Below are 19,994 nucleotides of genomic sequence, written 5' to 3'. Positions count from 1 at the left end.
GGCTAGTCCTGAGGTAACTTGCTACTGCCATCTTCTTTCCTCTTCCCATTCTGAAGAAGAGTCATATCAACATTTTGAGTCTATCTCTTTTGTTTTCTTTCTAAGTGTGACCAGACCTGCTGAGTTTCTCCAGCACCTTCTATTTTTATGTCAAATTTCCTCCATCCATAGTACTTTGCTTTCATCCTATTTCCTTGTCTGGGTTAAGAGCCGATTTGGCTTACAGTGTTCGAGGATAGCCCACTGGTGAATCTTAACAAGAAGAGGGTATCATGTTGAACAAGATGGATTCTGTGGCATAATAGCGATCGGGGCCAAGACACATTCGTTACTCAGGTCTGTGGATGTACACCTTCCAAGATGTTCTACTTTTCCCCACACAAATCCTTATAACATTATCAGATTGGGTGGAGCTTAATGCAGCCTTCCACATTTACCCTTTCAGAACCATGTCCTTATAGAACACTTTCTGAACTAAACAGTGCATTTTTATATAATATTGGCATTGTGTTCAAATTAGATAACGTAATTATTGCTCATTTTATTGGCGCCATTTTGACCATTCTTATTGGGAATCCACCGGCCTTCGATATTTGCTGCAAGAGCCTCCAAATGGAAGCAGAACAGCCCTCCTCCTGTTAAGAAGTGTCAAGCAAGTGCCGAGAATTCGAGACGGCAGTGATCCATGTCTCTGCAATTGAGGCAGCTTTACAGTTGCTTTAAACAGCTGAAGGCTCAGAAGCTGTAGAATGAACCCATGTTCTTGTTTTGACCCATTGTCTGCTGCTGGGGCACTGTGCGTGTGGGGACAAAGCTCTCCACTGAGGGAGAACAGCCAATTGAGTGAGGTGCCAGAGGGCTGCTGGCACCTGGGAAACCAGAGCCTTCCATATGTCCCCTGGAAAGGGACAGAGAAAATTGTGACGTCAAAGCCTGCAGGATTTGTGAGCTCTACAGCATTGTTCCATGAAAGAATTGCTAAACTCAATACGACCAGGAATGAAAAGCAATTTGATCTCTATTACAGTGCAGGGAAAATTTGAGTCCTTCTATATATTTCTACTTCTGTTTCTGTTGAATATGATATCTCCTCCTTTAATAAAGCAATTAAACTCGATATGATGCACCAGCCCAAACATGCTCAGTAACAACTCTGCTGCTGCAGTTTCTACATGGGAATGCCAGTGAAAGACAAACTGAGTTTGTACATGTTAACGTAGAATCCCTACATGCATCTGAAGAGCATCACACCCACACATAACCCCTGACCCAATCCCTATAACCTTGTATTTCCCATGGCTAATCCATCTGGCCTTCCACATCCGACAGAGATTTTCTTGCACCTCCACACACATGCTGTGTCTGTTGCTCTTGATGTGGTCTCCTGTACATTTGGGGAGACAGGCCAACAATTTTGGGATGTTTTTATTAGATTAGATTCCCTATAGTGTGAAAACAGGCCATTTGGCCCAACAAGTCCACACCAACCCTCTGAAGAGTAAGCCACCTAGAACCAGTCCCCTACCCTATGTTTACACCTGACTAATGCACCTAACACTGTAGGCAATTTAGCATGGCCAATTCACCTGAACTGCTCAACTTTGGACTGTAGGAGGAAACCGGAGCACCTGGAGGAAGGTCACATAGACACAGGGAGAATGTGCAAACTTGTTACAGTCGCCTGAACCAGGAATCGAACCCGGGTCCCTGGTACTGTGAAGCAGCAGTGCTTACGACTGAGCCACCATTTCAGAGAACATCTCTGGCGCACATGCACTAAACAACCCCACTGCCCTGTGGCCAAATACTACAACTCCCCTCCCACTCTGCCAAATACATGCAAGACATGGGCCACCTCCACTGACAAATTCTAGCCACCCAACACCTCGAGGAAGAACACCTCATTTACCACCTTTGGGACCCTGCAGCCACACAGGATCAATGTCAATTTCACCAGTTTCCTTATCTCTTCTCCTCTTCCCCCCCCCCCCCACCTATCCCAAATTTAACCCTCCAACTCAGCAGCATCCTCTTGAACTGTCCTACCTGTCCGTCTTCCTTCCCACCTATCCACTCTGACCTATCACCGTCAACCCCCACCTTCATCTACCTATCGAATTCCCCACTACCTTCCTCCAAGCACCTCTGGACATTACAGGGCAGATTAACATGGTCAGTGTACCAAACCTGTACATCTTTGGGGTGTGGGAGAAAACCGGAGCACCCAGAGGAAATCCACGCAGACACTGAGAATGTGCAAACTGCACACAGACAGTTGCCGAGACTGCAATCTAACCCGGGTCCCTGGTGCTGTGAGGCAGCGGTGCTCACCACGTGCCACCCCATAAAGTTGACTCTGCAGGGGATTTACTGTAGAGTTAAACCATCTCAGATCCAAAATTAGTGACAAATCTGGAATTAAAGGTTATATTGTACCATCACAAATTATAAATGGTTAATTCTGGATGTGCCACATAAGTTAGTTTCAGGGATCAGTAAATTTAAGCTCAGATAACAAAAAAAACCTTCTCTTTGTAAAGCTTGCCTCTGCTGTGAGGTGACATAAGATCAGTTTGCAGAATGTGGATGATTTTGTTTGCACATGGGAGTTTTGTACTGAATACTCATCAAGTGCAGATTCTTCAACTTTTCTGGCATTCTGTGATCAAAAATATTTATCAACAAATCAATTAGCTTGCAGAATCACTTTGTCAAAACTTGCCCAAAGATTTAAGCTTTGCTCATGCTTGTCTTTTGTTATTAGTCAATAATAAATAATAAGGTGTGCTTAAATCAAAGCTGTTTAATTTAGCTCAATTCAAAATCAAGTGAAAAACAGCTATTGATATGACCAAACTAAAGAAAGAAATGACTTAATCACAACCTAGGGACGTTCCAATGCTTTTCAATGCCAATGAAGTCCTTTTGAAGTATGATTAGTGTTGCAATGTAGGCGAACAAAACACCAAAGCAACAAGATTTTTTTAAAAAAAACAAAAGATGTTAAGGAAACAGAGCTAACGCTTTGAGTCCAAAATCACACACACTTTGACCTGGAAAAGAGAGAGAAATGTGTTGTGGTTTATGCTGTTAAGAATAGAGGGAAAAAGCAAGTGGAACAGAAGTGAATGTCTGGGAAAGATTAAAAGGAAGGAAGTACACAGAGGAGGCCTAGAACAAAGGGCAAAAAGTGTTGTAGAGGCAAGCAAAGCATCAATCCAGAATTGGTGTTAATAGCAAAGAAAAGATATGCTCTGACTGCAAGCAAAGCCATGACAATGACCATTCCCCAGTGACAGGGACATCTCACCATCTACAAAAAGAAGTTGCTTGATGGTTAACTGTTGATCCAAAGCAGAGTACTGTTTTGGATTTCATTATTACATTAGATCACTCAATTTCTTCATCAAGTTTCTTAACAGTTTTTTTTTTAAAAACAGTGACATGTTGGATTTAAAACTACATAAAGCCCCTCACGAATTTATAAACCGCGGTAAGGTCACCGCTGAACCTCCTATACTCCAGGAAATACTGCCCCAGCCTATTTAACCTCTCCCTATAGCTCAAATCCCCCAACTCTGGCAACATCCTTATAAATCTTTTCTGAACCCTTTCAAGTTTCACAACATCTTTCCAATAGGAAGGAGACCAGAATTTCATGCAATATTCCAACAGTAGCCTCACCAATGTCCTGTACAGCCACAGCTTAACCTCCCAGCTCCTGTACTCAATGCTCTAACCAATAAAGGAAAGCATACCAAATCCCTTCTTCACTATCCTATTTACCTGTGACTCCGTTTTTAAGGAGATTTGAACCTGCACTCCAAGGCTGTTTGTTCAGGAGCACTTCCTAGGACCTTGCCATTAAGTGTATAAGTTGTGCTAAGATTTGCTTTCCCAAAATGCAGCACCTCGTATTTATCTAAATTAAACTCCATCTGCCACTTCTCAGCCCATTGGCCCATCCGATCAAGATCCTGTTGTAATCTGAGGTAACCTTTGCTTGGGTGAGAGGGGAAAGATATAAAAGAGACCTAAGGGGCAACTTTTTCACAGAGAAAAGATACGTGTATAGAATGAGCTGCCAGAGGAAGTGGTGGAGGTTGGTACAATTGCAACATTTAAGAGGCATTTGGATGGGTAAATAAATAGGAAGGATTTGGAGGGATATATGCGGGTGCTGGCAGGTGGGACTAAATTGGGTTGGGATATCTGACTGGCATGGTCAAGTTGGATCGAAGAGTCTGTTTCCATACTGTACATCTCTATAACTCTATATTAACAAGGGAAATTTGTAGGCGAACATCATAGAATTTAAGCTAAATTAAATAAAGTACTGCGGATGCTGAGAATCTGAAACAAAACACCCAGCACTGGGTCACTGAAGAAGAGTCATCCTGAACTTGAAATGTTAACTCTGTTTTTTTCTCACAGATTCTGTCAGACATGCTGAGTTTCACCAGCACTTTCCTTTTTTTGTTGATGATAGAATTTGTGTTTTGACTGTGCTCCAGAATGTAGTGGAAGGAGTTACAACCTGGGGAGGTGATGGCATTGTGGTAATATCACTGGACTGTCAATCCAGAGATCCAGGTAATGTTCTGGGGTCCCGGGTTCAAATCCTGGAATTTTGAATTTGATTAAAAATCTGGAATCAAGAGTCTAATGATGACTATGAATCCATTGCTGATTGAAGGGGAAAAAACACCCAACTGGTTCACTAATGTCCTTTCGGGAAGGAAACAGGCACCCTTACCTGGTCTGGCCTACATGTGACCCCAGATCCACAGCAACATGGTTGACTCTCAACTGCCATCTGAGTAATAAATGCTGTCTAGTCAGTGATGCCTTCATCCTGTGAATGAATTTTTAAAAATCACTGGTGTTGATGTGTGATTTAATCACTTCTGTTTTTCCTTTTGCTTTACTGCAGGTAGCTTCCGTTTTGCGAAAGGGAGACCCTGTGGCCAGCATGAAGCTCTGTACAGAGTATTCCTTCTTCACGGTGACCTTCTTATTGCTGATGGTTTGCCCTACAGCTGCCGTCAGCTTCCCGGAAGACGACGAACCCATTAACACCATTGAGTTCCACCGTAAGTGCAGTGGGCTCCTGGAATATCATCGTTTAGCCTGTGCTTGTGCAAATAATGAGTTTAGAAAAAATAATTCACAGAATCACCTGACAGTGTAAACCATTCAGTCACTGAAACTAAAAAAAAGGCCTGCTGTTTGAGGCAGTGTAATAATTACAGTGCAAATTGTAATCTGCTATAAAAATAATCATTATTCGCATTGCATAGATTAATGTTGACTTTATAATTCACATCATTGTTCTTGATTCTACTTATAGGACATTCACTTTACCATCTTATCGTGCAACTAATGCACTTAAAAATAATAATTAATTTCTGCTGCAGTTGTCACTTGTAACATTCTTACTACACTGTTTACTCAGCGGTTGAACTAGGGATATGTGTCACTGGGCAGATCTGTTCAGCTTAGCTAATTGGGTTTGACTGCACATGAACAGTAACACAGAGCCTTCGCTCCTCTCAATGAGTAAACATGAAAAATGCTAATCATTGAATTGTACAGACAGCAAGGCCCCATGAAGAGGAAACAAGGAACACAGTGATCTTTTATGATGATGGGTGTGCTGGACAACGTTCTTTGTTAAAGCGGGAGGACTTCTGCTTTTCTTCAAGTCGGGTCATGTTTTGTAAGCAAGCGTCTAGGAAATTGGTTTAACATCTCAGCTGACTGATGGTGGCTCCAAAGATGCAGCATGTCCTTAGTCATAGAGATGTACAGCACGGAACAGACCCTTCGGTCCAACTTGTCCATGCTGACCAGGTATCCTAACCTAATCGAGTCCCATTTGCCAGCACTTGGCCCATATCCCTCTAAACACTTCTTTTTCATATATCCATCCAGGTGCCTTTTTCAATGTTGCAATTGTACTCACCTCCACCATTTCCTGTGGTAGCTCATTCCATACACATTCCACCCTCTGCATGAAAAAGTTGCCCCATAGGTTCTTTTTAAATATTTCCCCTCTCACCTATGCTGTCTAGTTTTGGACTTCCCGCGCCCTAGGAAAAAGACTTTGTCTATTTACCCTGTCTATGCCCGCATGATTTTATAAACCTCTATAACGTCAGCCCTCAGTCTGTGATGCTTGAGTTTGGAAAGACAGCCCCAGCCGTGCAGCCTCTATCTATGACTCAAACCCTCCAGTCCTGGCAACATCCTTGTAAATCTTTTCTGCACTTTCTCAAGTTTAACAACATCCTTCTGAAAGAAGGGCGACCAGAATTGTACTCAGTATTCTGAAAGTGGCCTCACCAATGTTCTGTACAGCAGCAACATGCCATCCCAACCTCTGTACTCAATGTTTTACCAATGAAGCCAAGCTTACCAAACACCACCTTCCCCACTCTGTACCTACAAATCCACTTTCAAGGAACTATGCACTTGCACCCCTAGGCCACTTTGACAACACTCCGTAGGACCCTACCATTAACTAATTGCACAATCCTTTTTGTGGACCTTGAATTTGCAAACTTTTTGACTCAAAGTTGGGAGTCAAGGTTGCAACAAGTCAGGAAGTGTGGTGCTGGAAAAGCACAGCCGGTCAGGCAGCATCCAAGGAGCAGGAGAGTCAGCATTTTGAGCATGAACTCATCAGGACTTAATCTTTGAAACATTGACTCTCCTGCCCCTCGGATGCTGCCTGACTGGCTGTGCTTTTCCAGCACCACATGTTTCAACTCTGATCTCCAGCATTTCCAGTCCTCACTTTCTCCCTGCAACAAGTTGGTACAGGATCCAATTTGCCCAAACAGTGCTGGTCAGCATCAGCTGTCTCTATTCCACTGACTACAACAGGAGCTTAGGCTGGCTAATCCGAGAGATTCCTGACTGTGAAAGTCTCTACACCATCAACAAAGTTCAAGTCATGTACAGGCTTGGAAGACTTGGAACAGATCTAGATGGATGCTGCTGTAACAATGTTTTGAGTTCAATGCCATCTAGGAGAAAATATTCTGCTGCCTAACTAGAACTTCCTAAGCACAGTGCCTTGCATTACTGCATTACTGCACTGTGGTTGCAGTATACACTTTATAGAATGCAGTGCAGCAAGCCACCAAGCTTACTGAAACATTATCTCCTAGCTCCATGGCATTCACCACTATAGAGGCCAGCAAGATCTTTGGAATGGTGCTGCCTTTAAGATCACTTTAAGACACACACCATCTTAACTCAAACACGTTACCATTTCTTCGCTGTCACTGGGTCCAGAACTGGAATTTGTTGCGGTAATACCTCAGGAAATCTGAGTGGAAAGGATCGTAGTTTATTAGATTAGATTCCCTACAGTGTGGAAACAGGCCCTTCGGCCCAAGAAGTCCACACCAACCCTTCGAAAACCAACCCACCCACCTCTGACTAAAGCACCTAACACTATGGGCAATTTAACATGGCCAATTCACCTGGCCTGCACATCTTTGGGAGGAAACCCACGCAGACATGGGGAGAATGTGCAAACTCCACACAGACCGTCACCCAAGGATGGAATTGAACCTGGGACCCTGGTGCTGTGAGGCAGCAGTGCTGACCAGAGCCAGTCATCCTGTTACACAAGGACTAATCCCTGTCTGGAGCAGAATTCAGCAGGCCCATCCCATAACCTGTTTTATAAATATTTTTAAATCATCTGTTCAAAGATGTTATTACACAGCTTTGGAGCAGATGGGAGTTGAACCTGGGTCTCCCGATCCAGAAGTAGGGAGACTACCACACCACAAGAATTCCTTGGTCTACTTTTTTTTGCGTCTATGTCCGTATTCCATCTAATAATTTTTCCCCAGCAGTTCTACATTTTGTGTTGACTTAAATTAGTTTAACATGTATATGTATATTTCCGAATCTGGCAACATTTGTGTTGCAATGTTTAAGGTAATACAGTATCAAGAGTTGTAAACAGAGAAACCCTTCCGTAAGAGCAGATTTGCCAAAGTGAAACAATAAACCAACAAACTGCAGCTGCTGGAAATCTGAAACCAAAACAGAATTTGTTGGAGAACCTCGGCAAGTCTGGCAGGATCTGTGGAAAGAGAAACATTAACGTTTCAACTCCAGTGATCCTCCTTCAGAAGTTCTGTTTCTCCACAGATACTGCCAGGCCTGCTGAGTTTCTCCAGTAATTGCTGTCTATGCATCAAAACAATCCTGGCTACAGCGACGTGGACTGGGGTAGGCAAAGTGAAAAGTCACATGACACCAGGTTACAGTCTGACAAAGCCACACAAGCCTTTGGAGCACTGCTCCGTTGTCAGGCGGACTTCACCTGGCGAACGGGGAAGAGCTTTGAAAGTTTGTGGTTTTAAATAAACCTGTTGGACTATAACCTGGTATCGTGTGACTCCTGACTCTGGCTACAGTGGGCATTCCTTCAACATTCACCATCCTGTTCCTTTGATGTTCAGAGGAACCCTGTGACCGGTGAACAAAGAGAATTAATACATTAACTGAGACATCTGAATCAGTGAGCAGGAGAGTATTCTGAAAGAATACTTTATCAGGACCAGTAACTACATCTGATTGTCTGACAATCATTAATTAGAAAACAAATGTTAATGTCTTGCATGCTTGATGTTGATCACTGAAGTGCCAGCTTTGTTTTGTTCAAGTAAAATCAATCTACAATATGATGCATTATGTTTACAAATGGTTTGTACTAGATACATGCCTCCAGTTAATGTGTTGCATAGATTTCAGAGCGATGCAGTCTTGTGTGACCACATTCTGTATTCACAGATTCAAGACAATATCCAGTATTCAGAGGACGGCTTTTAGGAAACGAGTCTTTTCATAGATTGGACTATCAGCTAATGCTGAAAATCGAAGATGTACTATATATTGCTGGCAGGTAACTGAGCTACCATAGGTTTTTCTATTCCTTGTCCTTTTGTATTACATTACCGATCTAAACGTTTAAACTTAAATCCTCTAGTAGGAATTTTCACCAAAAATACATTTTTAAAAGAAAAAAATAATCTTAAGCTTGAATGGTTAGCTCAATTTTAGAAATGTAACATACTAAACATATTTACACACTGAACTTGTATTTTTGTTTTAGGGACCAAGTCTATGCTATTAATTTAAATGATCCGCCAAGGGGAGAAATAATTTCGAGTAAAGTAAGTATCTCCTCTTTTCTTCCCTTTTCACATCAGCTCTGCCCCTCCACCTGAACCACTATGTATTTTGGTCATTTGGACTAATAAACAAATCCTTGGGTGAACTATATACGTACTTGTCTGGTTTATGTCCCAGTGGTGATTTGGCCTTTACCACCAAATCAAATTTTCATTTCTGTCCTGACTCTTATGACACTTTCTTCTTTAAGCACTTTCACCTTGTTCCATCTCCATTGCCTTTCCTTTAATTCCTCTTTAATAATGTGTCTTCCTCCTTATCTGCATGCTGCCCTCTTGACCACATCATCCATAAACATACAAAGTCAGGAGATACCAAATACATTTACAAAATAGTTGTAATTCAAGAGGAAGAAGGATGAGAGGAACTTCGTGAAATAACAATCACAAGGGTGATGGTACTAAAAACAATGTAATGTTGCTGCAGATTGACAGGTCTCCAGGTCCCGACAGATTTCATCCTCTAATCTTAAAAGAGGTTGTATTGTTCTAATTGTTCAAGAGCCCCTCGATTTAGAAAAGGTTGTATCAGACTTGAAAGTAGTAAACTTAAACTCTTTACTTAAGAAGGGAGAGATACAAAACATTAAGTCAGTTAATTTGTCATGGATAAGGTATTACAAACAATTATTAAAGGGATTATAGCACTTCAAAAATCTCAAGCTGAGCAAGAGTTGGTATGGTTTCGTCAAAGCGAAATCATATTCAACCAACTCATCACAATTCTTTGAAGGGGTAAGGTGATGTGGATAAAGGGGTGCCTGTAGATGTACTATATTTGGATTTCCAGAAGACATTTGGTAATTTGCTGTTTCAAAGGTTATGGTGGAAGACAGCTGTCTGGCAGAAAAGAGAGAATATGCATAAATGGATCTTTGTCTGATTGTAGGATGTAATGAGCAGAGTTTGACCAAGCTGAGGCCTTGCCTTTTGTTTTTGTAATTTGCATCAATGACTCAGACAATGGGTGCAAAGGCACAGTAGCTGAATTTGAAATAATGCCAAGATAAGTAGGAAAGTATGTTGTGAAGAGGATAGAAGGAAGTCAAAGACAAATAAAGGTAGGTTGAGTGAGCGGGCAAGACAGGAGTATAGAACTTGAAGCACAAGCAGATCAACCATGATCTTATTAAATCGTGGCCAAGGTTCCAGCCAAACGATTTACGTATGCTCCCATGTTTTACCTCCACCAAATTCCTGCTGTCTCTATCGTAGCCTGCAGCCTTTCTTTTCTGACCTCAGACAGTTTCACCACCATTCTACTCCACCCCCAACCCTATCATCTGCCCAAATTTTTTGACTCTAATCTCTTGATCTGTCCACCCTCCACTCCTTGTCTAATTATTAGCAGTCATCCTTTCATAAAATATAAGAAAAAAGCTGGCTGAATGGTGATGGTGCACTAATATGAATTGTTGTAAAAAGCCCATCTGCTTCACCAATGTCTTTTTTAAGATTAGATTAGATTCCTGGAAACAGCACAACGAGTCCACACCGACCCTCCGAAGAGTAACCCACCCAGTCCCCACTTCCCTCTGACTGATGCACCTAACACAATTTAGCATGGCCAGTTCACCTGAACTGCACATCTTTGGACTGTGGGAGGAAACCGAAGCACCCAGAGGAAACCCATGCAAACACACAGAGAATATGCAAACTCCATACGGACAGTCACCCAAGGCTGGAATTGAACCTGGGACCCTGGTGATGTGAGGCAGCAGTGCTAACCACTGAGCCAACATGCCGCCCTAGGGAAAGAAATCTACCATCCTTACCTGGTCTGGCCTACAGGTGACATCAATGTAGTTGACTCTTAACTGCCCTCTGGACAATTGGGGATGGGCAATAAATACTGACCAAGTCAGCACATCCACATCACTTGAAGGAATTTTTCAATAGTTGTCTCCACCTTTATCCTGTTTAAAACTCTCTGCCCCACCATCTCCCTCTCCTGAACATTAAGCACCTAGGCAAATATTTCTTCCTTTGGTCTTTGGTGATGGCGCTGTTGTTTGCTACACTAAAAACACCATATAAAGGAAAATATGTTATTTCAGTTGTGTACTACCATCCCCACTTCCCTTTATCTGCGCTGTGCTATTTGTCTGTCACTGTACACTTAAAGAAATGCTAACAGAGCCTGCCAAACTCAGCAGTTCTGACATATGAGTATTCGGTTGAAGCAGCCAGCTTGGTCACTGGAGGACGTTACAATGTGGCAGATTATCCAATACTTTGTGCTGAGCTTGTAAAATCTTAGAGCTCTCAAGTTGAGTGGAAGTTTTGTACTGCTTACTCTTGCATGACAATGGAAGGGATTGCATATGATCACGTAGATAGGGCTTGGACAGGATTGGATCCTTCTAATCCACAATGCAGATTCATCTGAAATATTTGAACAACTGTACACCCATGTAGAGTGAGGGTGCTATTGTATAGCTGCAAAGTTACTGTAGCAACCTGCAAAATAATCAGCTAAAGAATATAGAAAATGAAACTCCTTCAAGAAATTATTTTTTAAAAAAAGATTGCAAATTCTTTTTATTGGATTAATGAGGACAATTCGAACAATAAATGTAACTATGCACTTGCATTGTGACAGAAACTAACCTGGAAATCAAGACAAGAAGACCGAAATAACTGCGCTATGAAGGGCAAACACAAAGTAAGTATTATGAATTATTGCCTGCCAATACAATTATTCTCCAGTAACCAGCTGATTTACCACAGACACTGCTTAGTTCAAGATCTGTATATAGTGGAGTACAGAATACATTGTATTAGCTGAATGACAAAAGTATTGATTAATATAAATACCTATGTCTCAGATAGATGCACTGAGATGGATTGGAATGAATGGGAATGACATATTGATAGATCTTGGAATGAATGGGAATACCTGTAAGCATTGATAATCTAAGTCTGCACCAGACATTCATTTATCTGAACTATGCTGTATTTAGACTGAGACAGACTACTTTCATTTATTATAAACTGATTAAATCAGAGATGCAGTATCTATCTAATGCACTTTTGGATTTATTTTTTTCCATTAGGATGAATGCCACAATTTTATCAAAGTCTTTGTCCCCAAATCTGACGGAACTGTTTTTGTCTGTGGCACGAATGCTTTTTACCCTGTATGCAGATATTATCGGGTGAGTAATGATGAGACTTTTGGTCAATTAAAATTAGATGCATTGAAAAGAATTGATTCCTTTTTCTGCAGAAATAAGCCCAATGTGACTTCTGTATTTCCAGCAATCCATCAACGGTTTGGCACTTTGCAGACTAAGTGATTAACAAATTTAGTGGAATTAGACCTGCAAATGTGTATATCACTATCTAGTGTGACTTTTATAAGCTCTCTGAATAGCTCAACCTTTGCATTTCAAACAATGTAAAATGGACACCAAGGTCAGCCAGTACACTGCCGAGCATAAAATTCAAATCCGAAAAGAAATTCCAAATTTGCAGTAATTACGTAGTAGAGGCTTCGTGAAACTTTCATTTCTGAAAGGAGTCTTTCAAATTTAGATCTCTTATCTGAAAGATTTTTTTCAGGTCAGAATGGTATGAAAAATATACTTCAAAAATATTAATAAATCCCTTCAAAAAGAAGCTTTTTTTTCCTTTGTAATATTTCAAGTTTGCAAAGTTTTTAATGCAAATCTTGAGGAAGAGCAGAACACTTGAATACAACAATAGTAATTGCATTATAGCCATATAAAATGTTATTGCTTCACAGCTGTTGTACAGAACAATGCTGACACAAAGGTATAATATATCTTCATTTTATGCAGTTGGATACTTTGGATTATAATGGTGAAGAAGTCAGTGGATTGGCACGATGCCCATTTGATGCCAAGCAAACCAATGTTGCCCTCTTTGCTGGTAAGATGTTCATTAGCAATGAATCTAAATGATTGATGATGTTTATGTGTCAATACAAGCTTGGAAAGATACGACAGCTCATTGTGTGCCAAGTTTGTGTCACAAACATTATATTTGCCCATTATTCATTTCAATGTGGAACTACTCAGAACACCAACTATATACATTTATAGCAATTATATATACAAATAAATAGAGTAACAATATCCATGAACTGTTATTATACTCTAAAGCAAACGCTGGGGGACATTGTACAATTTGAAAAATCACACTGGAGTAAGTCTCAAACCTGTAACTTGCTTTACGTCTGTTTAATTTTCCAGACAATAAATTGTACTCAGCTACAGTTGCTGATTTCCTAGCCAGCGATGCAGTCATCTACCGTAGTATGGGGGATGGATCGGCTCTGAGGACAATTAAATATGATTCAAAATGGATCAAAGGTAATGCTAAAATCATGCAGCCTGTAGAATCTGACCTCAAGGTTACTACAGATAAAGCACACACCTTTGTTCCTAGACATTAAGCAATTTGTTAGTAGTGTTTCTAACTCCCAAGTGGGTGACAAAGTTAAGAGTTCTGTGTTTGGCTGAATATGCCAGAAGCTTATAATACATGTTTAATCTATTTTTTCCCTCACAGAGCCCCACTTCCTGCATGCTGTTGAATATGAAAACTATGTGTATTTCTTCTTCAGAGAAATAGCTGTTGAACATAACAATCTTGGAAAGGCAAGTATCTCCCCTAGATGTGTTAGTTCACACTCTCAAATAAGCGTGAGAAATATTAATGAATTTGGTCTAAATAAGCAAATTGTTGAATTTATATCAGCACGCCCAGTAAACATATGGCAGGTTTGTTCATGAATATTTGTGTTGACTGAACTGGATTGCACATTTAGAAGAGTGGGAGGTTATAAAGTGTTAGGCATTTCCTTTTGATACAATTAGAATCTGTGTTAAAGGGATTTATGTTGGAATTGCTGCTGAAGATCTTGTTCCTTTTACATTTGTTCTTTAAGTGGAAATCTAATGTTGACAGACATTATGATCAATTTTTCTAAAATTTATTCTTCTCTCTGAAGGTTCCCACTAATAAATATTTTATTCTCACTAATGCTGTTCATGTTACTTGCAATCCCACATAGATTTGCCATGGTAAATTATTAAACATTTTACTCATGGTTAATTAAAGCGGTTACAACTCAATGACCATATGTTTTTCGATATTGTAGCACAGGTCGGGGAGTATTCTCCTTATTTGGAATTCCATTTAATAAAAAATTTCCAAGCATTAGTTACCGATGGTACCTGGAGTAATTTATTAAACGTAGAGAATAAATGCACAGCAATGATATGAAATCAATCCTTTATTCCAGCTCTGCAGAAATGTTCAACGTGTCGTTTATGTTTTTTCCACAGGCCGTTTATTCACGTGTAGCAAGAATTTGCAAGAATGACATGGGAGGATCACAACGAGTGCTGGAAAAACACTGGACATCATTTCTAAAAGCTCGTTTAAACTGCTCAGTTCCTGGAGATTCATTCTTCTACTTTGATGTGTTACAGTCTGTCACAGACATTACAGAGATCAATGGGTCGCCTGCCATTGTGGGAGTATTTACAACCCAGTTAAACAGGTGAGGAAAGTTATGAAAGTTATTAGACTTGGTGTTAAAAAGGAGGTGGGTTTGCAGAATTTAACATAGGAAACCTTGAGGTCTGGGATTCCACATGTGCTGCATTTAGTGGACTCCGTGTCCCCTGCCCATCCACCATTGCGTACATCAGTTTTATTTATGGTTTATCCAGTGACATAAGGAGAGTCATGGAACAGACCACTTGAGAAGAGAAACCCAATCCAATGGGACTGGTAAAGATGGGTTCTCCACTGTTTCTCCTGGCCCACAAGCTGTGGTGTAAAAGCACCTTTCATCTCTCCAACTGACACCTTTGCCTTTCTTCAACTGAAGGGTTTTCCCACTTTCTAACTTACAAATGGGTTAAATCAGAGACAGCAAGATTCCTTATATTTGTTACCCTCAAGGAGAACAGACCTGCTCCTTCGCTTGCCTCTATTACTTCCTAAGGCCGGCAGGTTGGAATGTGACGTGAAAATCAACTAGGTGAAAGTGAAGACTGCAGATGCTGGAGATCAGAGTCGAGAGTGTGGTCCTGGAAAATACACAGCAGGTCAGGCAGCATCCGAGGAACAGGAAAATCGACGTTTCGAGCAAAAGCCCTTCATCAGGAAACGTCGATTTTCCTGCTCCTCGGATGCTGCCTGACCTGCTGTGCTTTTCCAGCACCACAGTCTCGACTAGAACGTGATGTGAGCCAATCAATAGACAATAGGTGCAGAAGTAGGCCATTCTGCCCTTTGAGCCTGCACCGCCATTCAATATGATCATGGCTGATCATCCTTAATCAGTATCCTGTTCCTGCCTTATCTCCATAACCCTTGATTCCACTATCCTTGAGAGCTCTATCCAACTCTTTCTTAAATGAATCCAGAGACTGGGCCTCCACTGCCCTCCGGGGCAGAGCATTCCACACAGCCACCACATTCTGGGTGAAGAACTTTCTCCTCATCTCTGTCCTAAATGGTCTACCCCGTATTTTTAATCCTGTTCCCTTTCAGCAGCTCAATTAAGCCTCTTCACAAATCAAATTGGTCAAAAGGAATTTGCGGAAGGAAATTTTAAAGCATTGTCTTCCCTTCTCGTACAGCATCCCTGGATCAGCAGTGTGTGCCTTCAACATGGAAGATATTGAAAAATCATTCAAAGGAAGATTTAAAGAACAAAAAACCCCAGACTCTGTTTGGACAGCTGTGCCAGAAGATAGGGTACCAAGTCCAAGGTGCGTTCCTACCATTACCATTCTCAACTTTGATATCTGGGCAGAGTCTTGGCTCAGTTGACTCACCTTGAGTCAGAAGCTTGGTGGATTCAAGTCCCATTCTCAGAATTGGAACACATAGTCAAGCAATACTAAGGCAGTGCAACACTGTTGCCTTGCTGTCTTTAGCTGTGACATTAAAACAAAAGCCCAGTTTGCCGCCTCAGGTGGATGTGGAAGATAGCTGGCACTGGTTGGTTCGTAGAAGAGCAGTGCTGGCTGTGTATCCCTCAAACAAATAGTGTCATAAAAACAGATGATCTGATCATTATCTCATTGAGCTGACATTTGTAGGAGCTTGCTTTGTGCAAATTTACTGCTGCATTTCCCCAATGACCAGACCTCAGTGGCTGTGGTCATGAAGGGTGCTACATAAATGCAAAGCTTTTGCCAATCTGATGCCAAGTGTACATTTTTAGACTGCCAGTAGAAACTGTAATCATGTAGCAATTACAGGATATACTTTGATGAAGCCCTGTACCATTTTTTTGTTCTGCTAACTTATAACTTGTTTTAATGAGAAGACCTGGCTGCTGTGCAGGAGATGGTCCAGCAGAGTCTTACAAAGTCTCGATTGATTTCCCCGATGAAACACTCTCCTTCATCAAATCGCATCCACTTATGGATTCTGCTGTTCCCTCCGTCATAGAGGAACCGTGGTTCACCAAGACAAGGGTCAGGTAAGATATCCAACCAGCTGGCTGTGTTAAATTCCAGACTCTTGTTCACTTGGAACTCTTTAATGAGGATGAATTTCCATTTTCTAGATACCGTCTGACGGCAATTGCTATTGACAATGCTGCAGGTCCACGTCAGAACTACACGGTTACCTTTATTGGTTCAGAAGCTGGCATGGTGCTTAAAGTGTTAACAAAAACCAGTCCCAGTTCTCTCAATGACAGCATACTACTGGAGGAAATGGACGTTTTTAACTCCTTAAAGTACGTAAGGTGTTTATAATTTTATATTTTGCAAAAACAAAAATGTTGAAAAGAAATTAAAGCAGTTACAAAGTAAATAACATCAGGTGTCAGGCGAAAAGTACTGAAAGAGAATGTGGCACAGTGGCCTCAGCGGTTAGCACCGCTACCTCACAGTGCCAGGGTCCCAGGTTCGATTCCAGCCTCGGACAACTGTCTGTGTGGAGTTTGCACATTCTCCCCGTGTCTGCGTGGGTTTCCTCCCACAACCCAAAGATGTGCAGGTTAGGTGAATTGATCATGCTAAATTGCCCGTAGTGTTCAGTGATGTGCATGAGTCAGGGGTAAATGTAAGGGAATGGTCTGGGTGAGATACTCTTTGAAGGGTCAGTGTGGACTTATTGGGCTGAAGGGTCTGTTTCCACAGTGTAGAGATTCTAATTCTTAAAAAAAAAATCATCCAGCAGCGTAAAATAAACTGACCAAGGAATTTTTGACAATCATTTCTTTCTCCTGTGCCCACGATGCTTTTAGGAACTTGTCTTCCAACAAGTGTTGTTTCCAAAGATGCATCAAGGAGCAGATGTTTGAAGAAATCTGTGAATTTCTTGTGGTAACCAGAGCCATCATAGTCAGTGTCAATATATATCAAGTTCAGGCATCCCTCTATTGGTATTCCAAGCTGCAGTAAACCCCAATTACTGGGCTGTTCCAATATATCATTCCCTTATCGATCCATAATGTCTTGCATCAGCTATCTACTTCAAAAGGTATAAAATGCTTCTAGAAATGAGTCATCTAAATGAGGATGCATTGTACAGGGTAGAAGAGGATTTGTTACTTTTCCCACACCATTTGTTTAGAATACTATGTATTAATAATATTATTTTCAAACCATCCTCCATTAATCTGTTTGCTGAATTGTACAGTCTTCTGCTGCTGAACATTCAGCAGCATACCAGTGAGGTTCTCTTCACGTGGAAGAATTACATGAAAACACGTCAGCAGATGATTTTCCAAGCTTCTTAAATCATCAGGGATTAAAGAGATGGCGTACTGTATCTAATGTGAATTCAAGCTGCTATGTACATAGAATATTCCAGTCGCACTTATAGCAGTCGAATCAAGACTGTTTGCGAAAATGTCTGACTGAAATTTTCTTTCTATACCAAAACAAACAGGTGTAACACTGCGAGCGAAGATGACAGGAAAGTGCTGGGTTTACAGATTGACCGAGATCACCACGTCTTGTTTGTGGCCTTCTCCAGCTGTGTCATCCGAGTTCCACTTAGCCACTGTGAACATTATGGCACATGCAAAAAGTTAGTCATTCTTCACTTGATAATAATAAACCTTTTATTACTGTTTGCTTACAAGGTCAGAGTGGAAACTATGCAGCATCCATAATGAGAATGGTGTGAAATGTTACGCATATTTTAAATGTGTCGCAAAAGTGACTGACAAAGTTGATTTCAAGAAAACTGTTCACTGAATTGTTCAAATGACAGGGTGTGTCAGCAGATAGAACATCCCAAAATTTTTGCAGATACAAAATTCTGTCAGTTTTTAAAAAGGTTGCTTGCGCACCTTGGTTGAAACACCTTAGAGCCTAGGAAACCTTGGGCTGAAATTTGAACATGACTGGAAGGAAGAGGTGAGGGCTATGCAGCGGGCCAGAAAGGTCTGCAGGAACAAGGTTGCGATTTCCTTGTCAGAGGCTGGGTAGGGAAATCGGCAGCCAAGGGAGGTAGGCTGCAGCTGTAGAGGTCCCCAGTTCAAAAGGCTGCTTGGGAATTCACAGTGGCTACCATGCTGGCACTGTGGCACTCACCCACCAAGCCTTGACATGGTTGCTGATCCAATGAACTGTGAACTCTACGGTAGTCAGGAGGTGTGGGGGGTGTTGGGCGGGGGCGAGGGTGGAGAGGAGAGGAGAGAAGAGAGCCGATATACAAAGATCATCCTCAACTTTCATGAATTCAGAACAACCTCTAAAGGGATATTAGGGTTACTCCTCCTCTTTATCTTCTCACATGAACAGGTCATCCAGGCAATCGGTTCAAGTTCCAGAATACACATTTGAAGAACTTGGTAAGAAAGGAAACCAAAACATGAAAGTCAAGTGATGTTTCATCACCTAAAACTTACCAGATTTGCAACACCAACTCCCTAAAGAAAGGCATTTTTAGTGACACACAGGATTGAGGAGAATGACAAGAAATTAGAAAGAGTTGGGTGAATGTCAGCTGTGGACATTCCTATTTCAAATATTCTTGGGTTTGTGCAAAAGGGTCCCCAAATCCAGGATTATTCCTTGGATGTAGAATTCTCATGGACCTAATCTTCTAAGCAGTCTCTTTGCAAGTGATGACAGACAGTAACCCCTAAATACCCTACCCATTCTGTAATTATTACCAAAAACCCTAAAAATTACAAATGATTCTTTTCCATTTTACCCACAGAGCCTGCATTGGTTCACGGGATCCATACTGTGCATGGTTGGATAATAAATCATGTGGAGTTGTGAAGCCTGGTATAAAGTAAGTATTATTTTCACGCTCATACCTTCATTTCTGATGAGGCTGAATTCTCCTCGTCAAGGCTGCAGTGAGGGCTTATTTTATTCTCCACCTGTTTCTGTTGAAGCAGTTTATGTTTTATAGACTAAATGGGGTTGTATTTCACGTGTCTCAAGAGTGTTTTTTTTGGCTCTTTATCACCAGCACCGTGTTTGAACAAGATGTAGAGTCGGGCAACACAGCACATCTTGGAGATTGTCATGGTAAGTAAGATTTCTCGATCGATTTTGATTTAATATGGAGGGAATTTAGGAAGTGAAGGCATAAACCAATCATTTAAAGTTCCATGTAGGTGCTGAAACCTTGACTTATCAACTTGCGGTATATGATTTCATGTGTGGCTAACATGTCAAACAAATAATGTGTGTAGTCTCAAAAAAAAGTCAAGCCTTTCATCTTCCTAAATGATGTGCAGCACTGAAATCCATAACGTCTCATGTGTTCTAAGTGGGTGCACAACAAGTGTTGTTGTTGTTGCAT

General features: G+C 41.2%; 1 protein-coding gene across 4 annotated transcripts in view; it reads left to right on the top strand.

The window, feature by feature from the left end:
- Positions 1-19,994, top strand: part of sema6dl (sema domain, transmembrane domain (TM), and cytoplasmic domain, (semaphorin) 6D, like) — a 47,331-nt gene that overhangs the window by 14,091 nt on the left and 13,246 nt on the right. For all 4 annotated transcript variants that reach the window (XM_060853260.1, XM_060853258.1, XM_060853259.1 and 1 more), the window contains 15 exons: positions 4,934-5,093; positions 8,821-8,932; positions 9,143-9,203; positions 11,824-11,886; positions 12,278-12,379; positions 13,025-13,115; positions 13,439-13,558; positions 13,758-13,846; positions 14,537-14,754; positions 15,845-15,976; positions 16,540-16,695; positions 16,783-16,956; positions 18,117-18,257; positions 19,398-19,475; positions 19,659-19,717. In XM_060853260.1, coding sequence (XP_060709243.1) covers positions 4,973-5,093; positions 8,821-8,932; positions 9,143-9,203; positions 11,824-11,886; positions 12,278-12,379; positions 13,025-13,115; positions 13,439-13,558; positions 13,758-13,846; positions 14,537-14,754; positions 15,845-15,976; positions 16,540-16,695; positions 16,783-16,956; positions 18,117-18,257; positions 19,398-19,475; positions 19,659-19,717 — 1,717 coding nt within the window. In that variant the 5' untranslated portion in view covers positions 4,934-4,972. The remainder of the gene's footprint in view (positions 1-4,933; positions 5,094-8,820; positions 8,933-9,142; positions 9,204-11,823; positions 11,887-12,277; positions 12,380-13,024; positions 13,116-13,438; positions 13,559-13,757; positions 13,847-14,536; positions 14,755-15,844; positions 15,977-16,539; positions 16,696-16,782; positions 16,957-18,116; positions 18,258-19,397; positions 19,476-19,658; positions 19,718-19,994) is intronic.

Source organism: Hemiscyllium ocellatum, chromosome 39 (genome assembly GCF_020745735.1).
Source record: "Hemiscyllium ocellatum isolate sHemOce1 chromosome 39, sHemOce1.pat.X.cur, whole genome shotgun sequence".
Lineage (NCBI taxonomy): Eukaryota > Metazoa > Chordata > Chondrichthyes > Orectolobiformes > Hemiscylliidae > Hemiscyllium > Hemiscyllium ocellatum.
The sequence above is the reverse complement of the archived record's forward strand: the minus strand, read 5'-3'. Positions and strand labels throughout refer to the sequence as shown.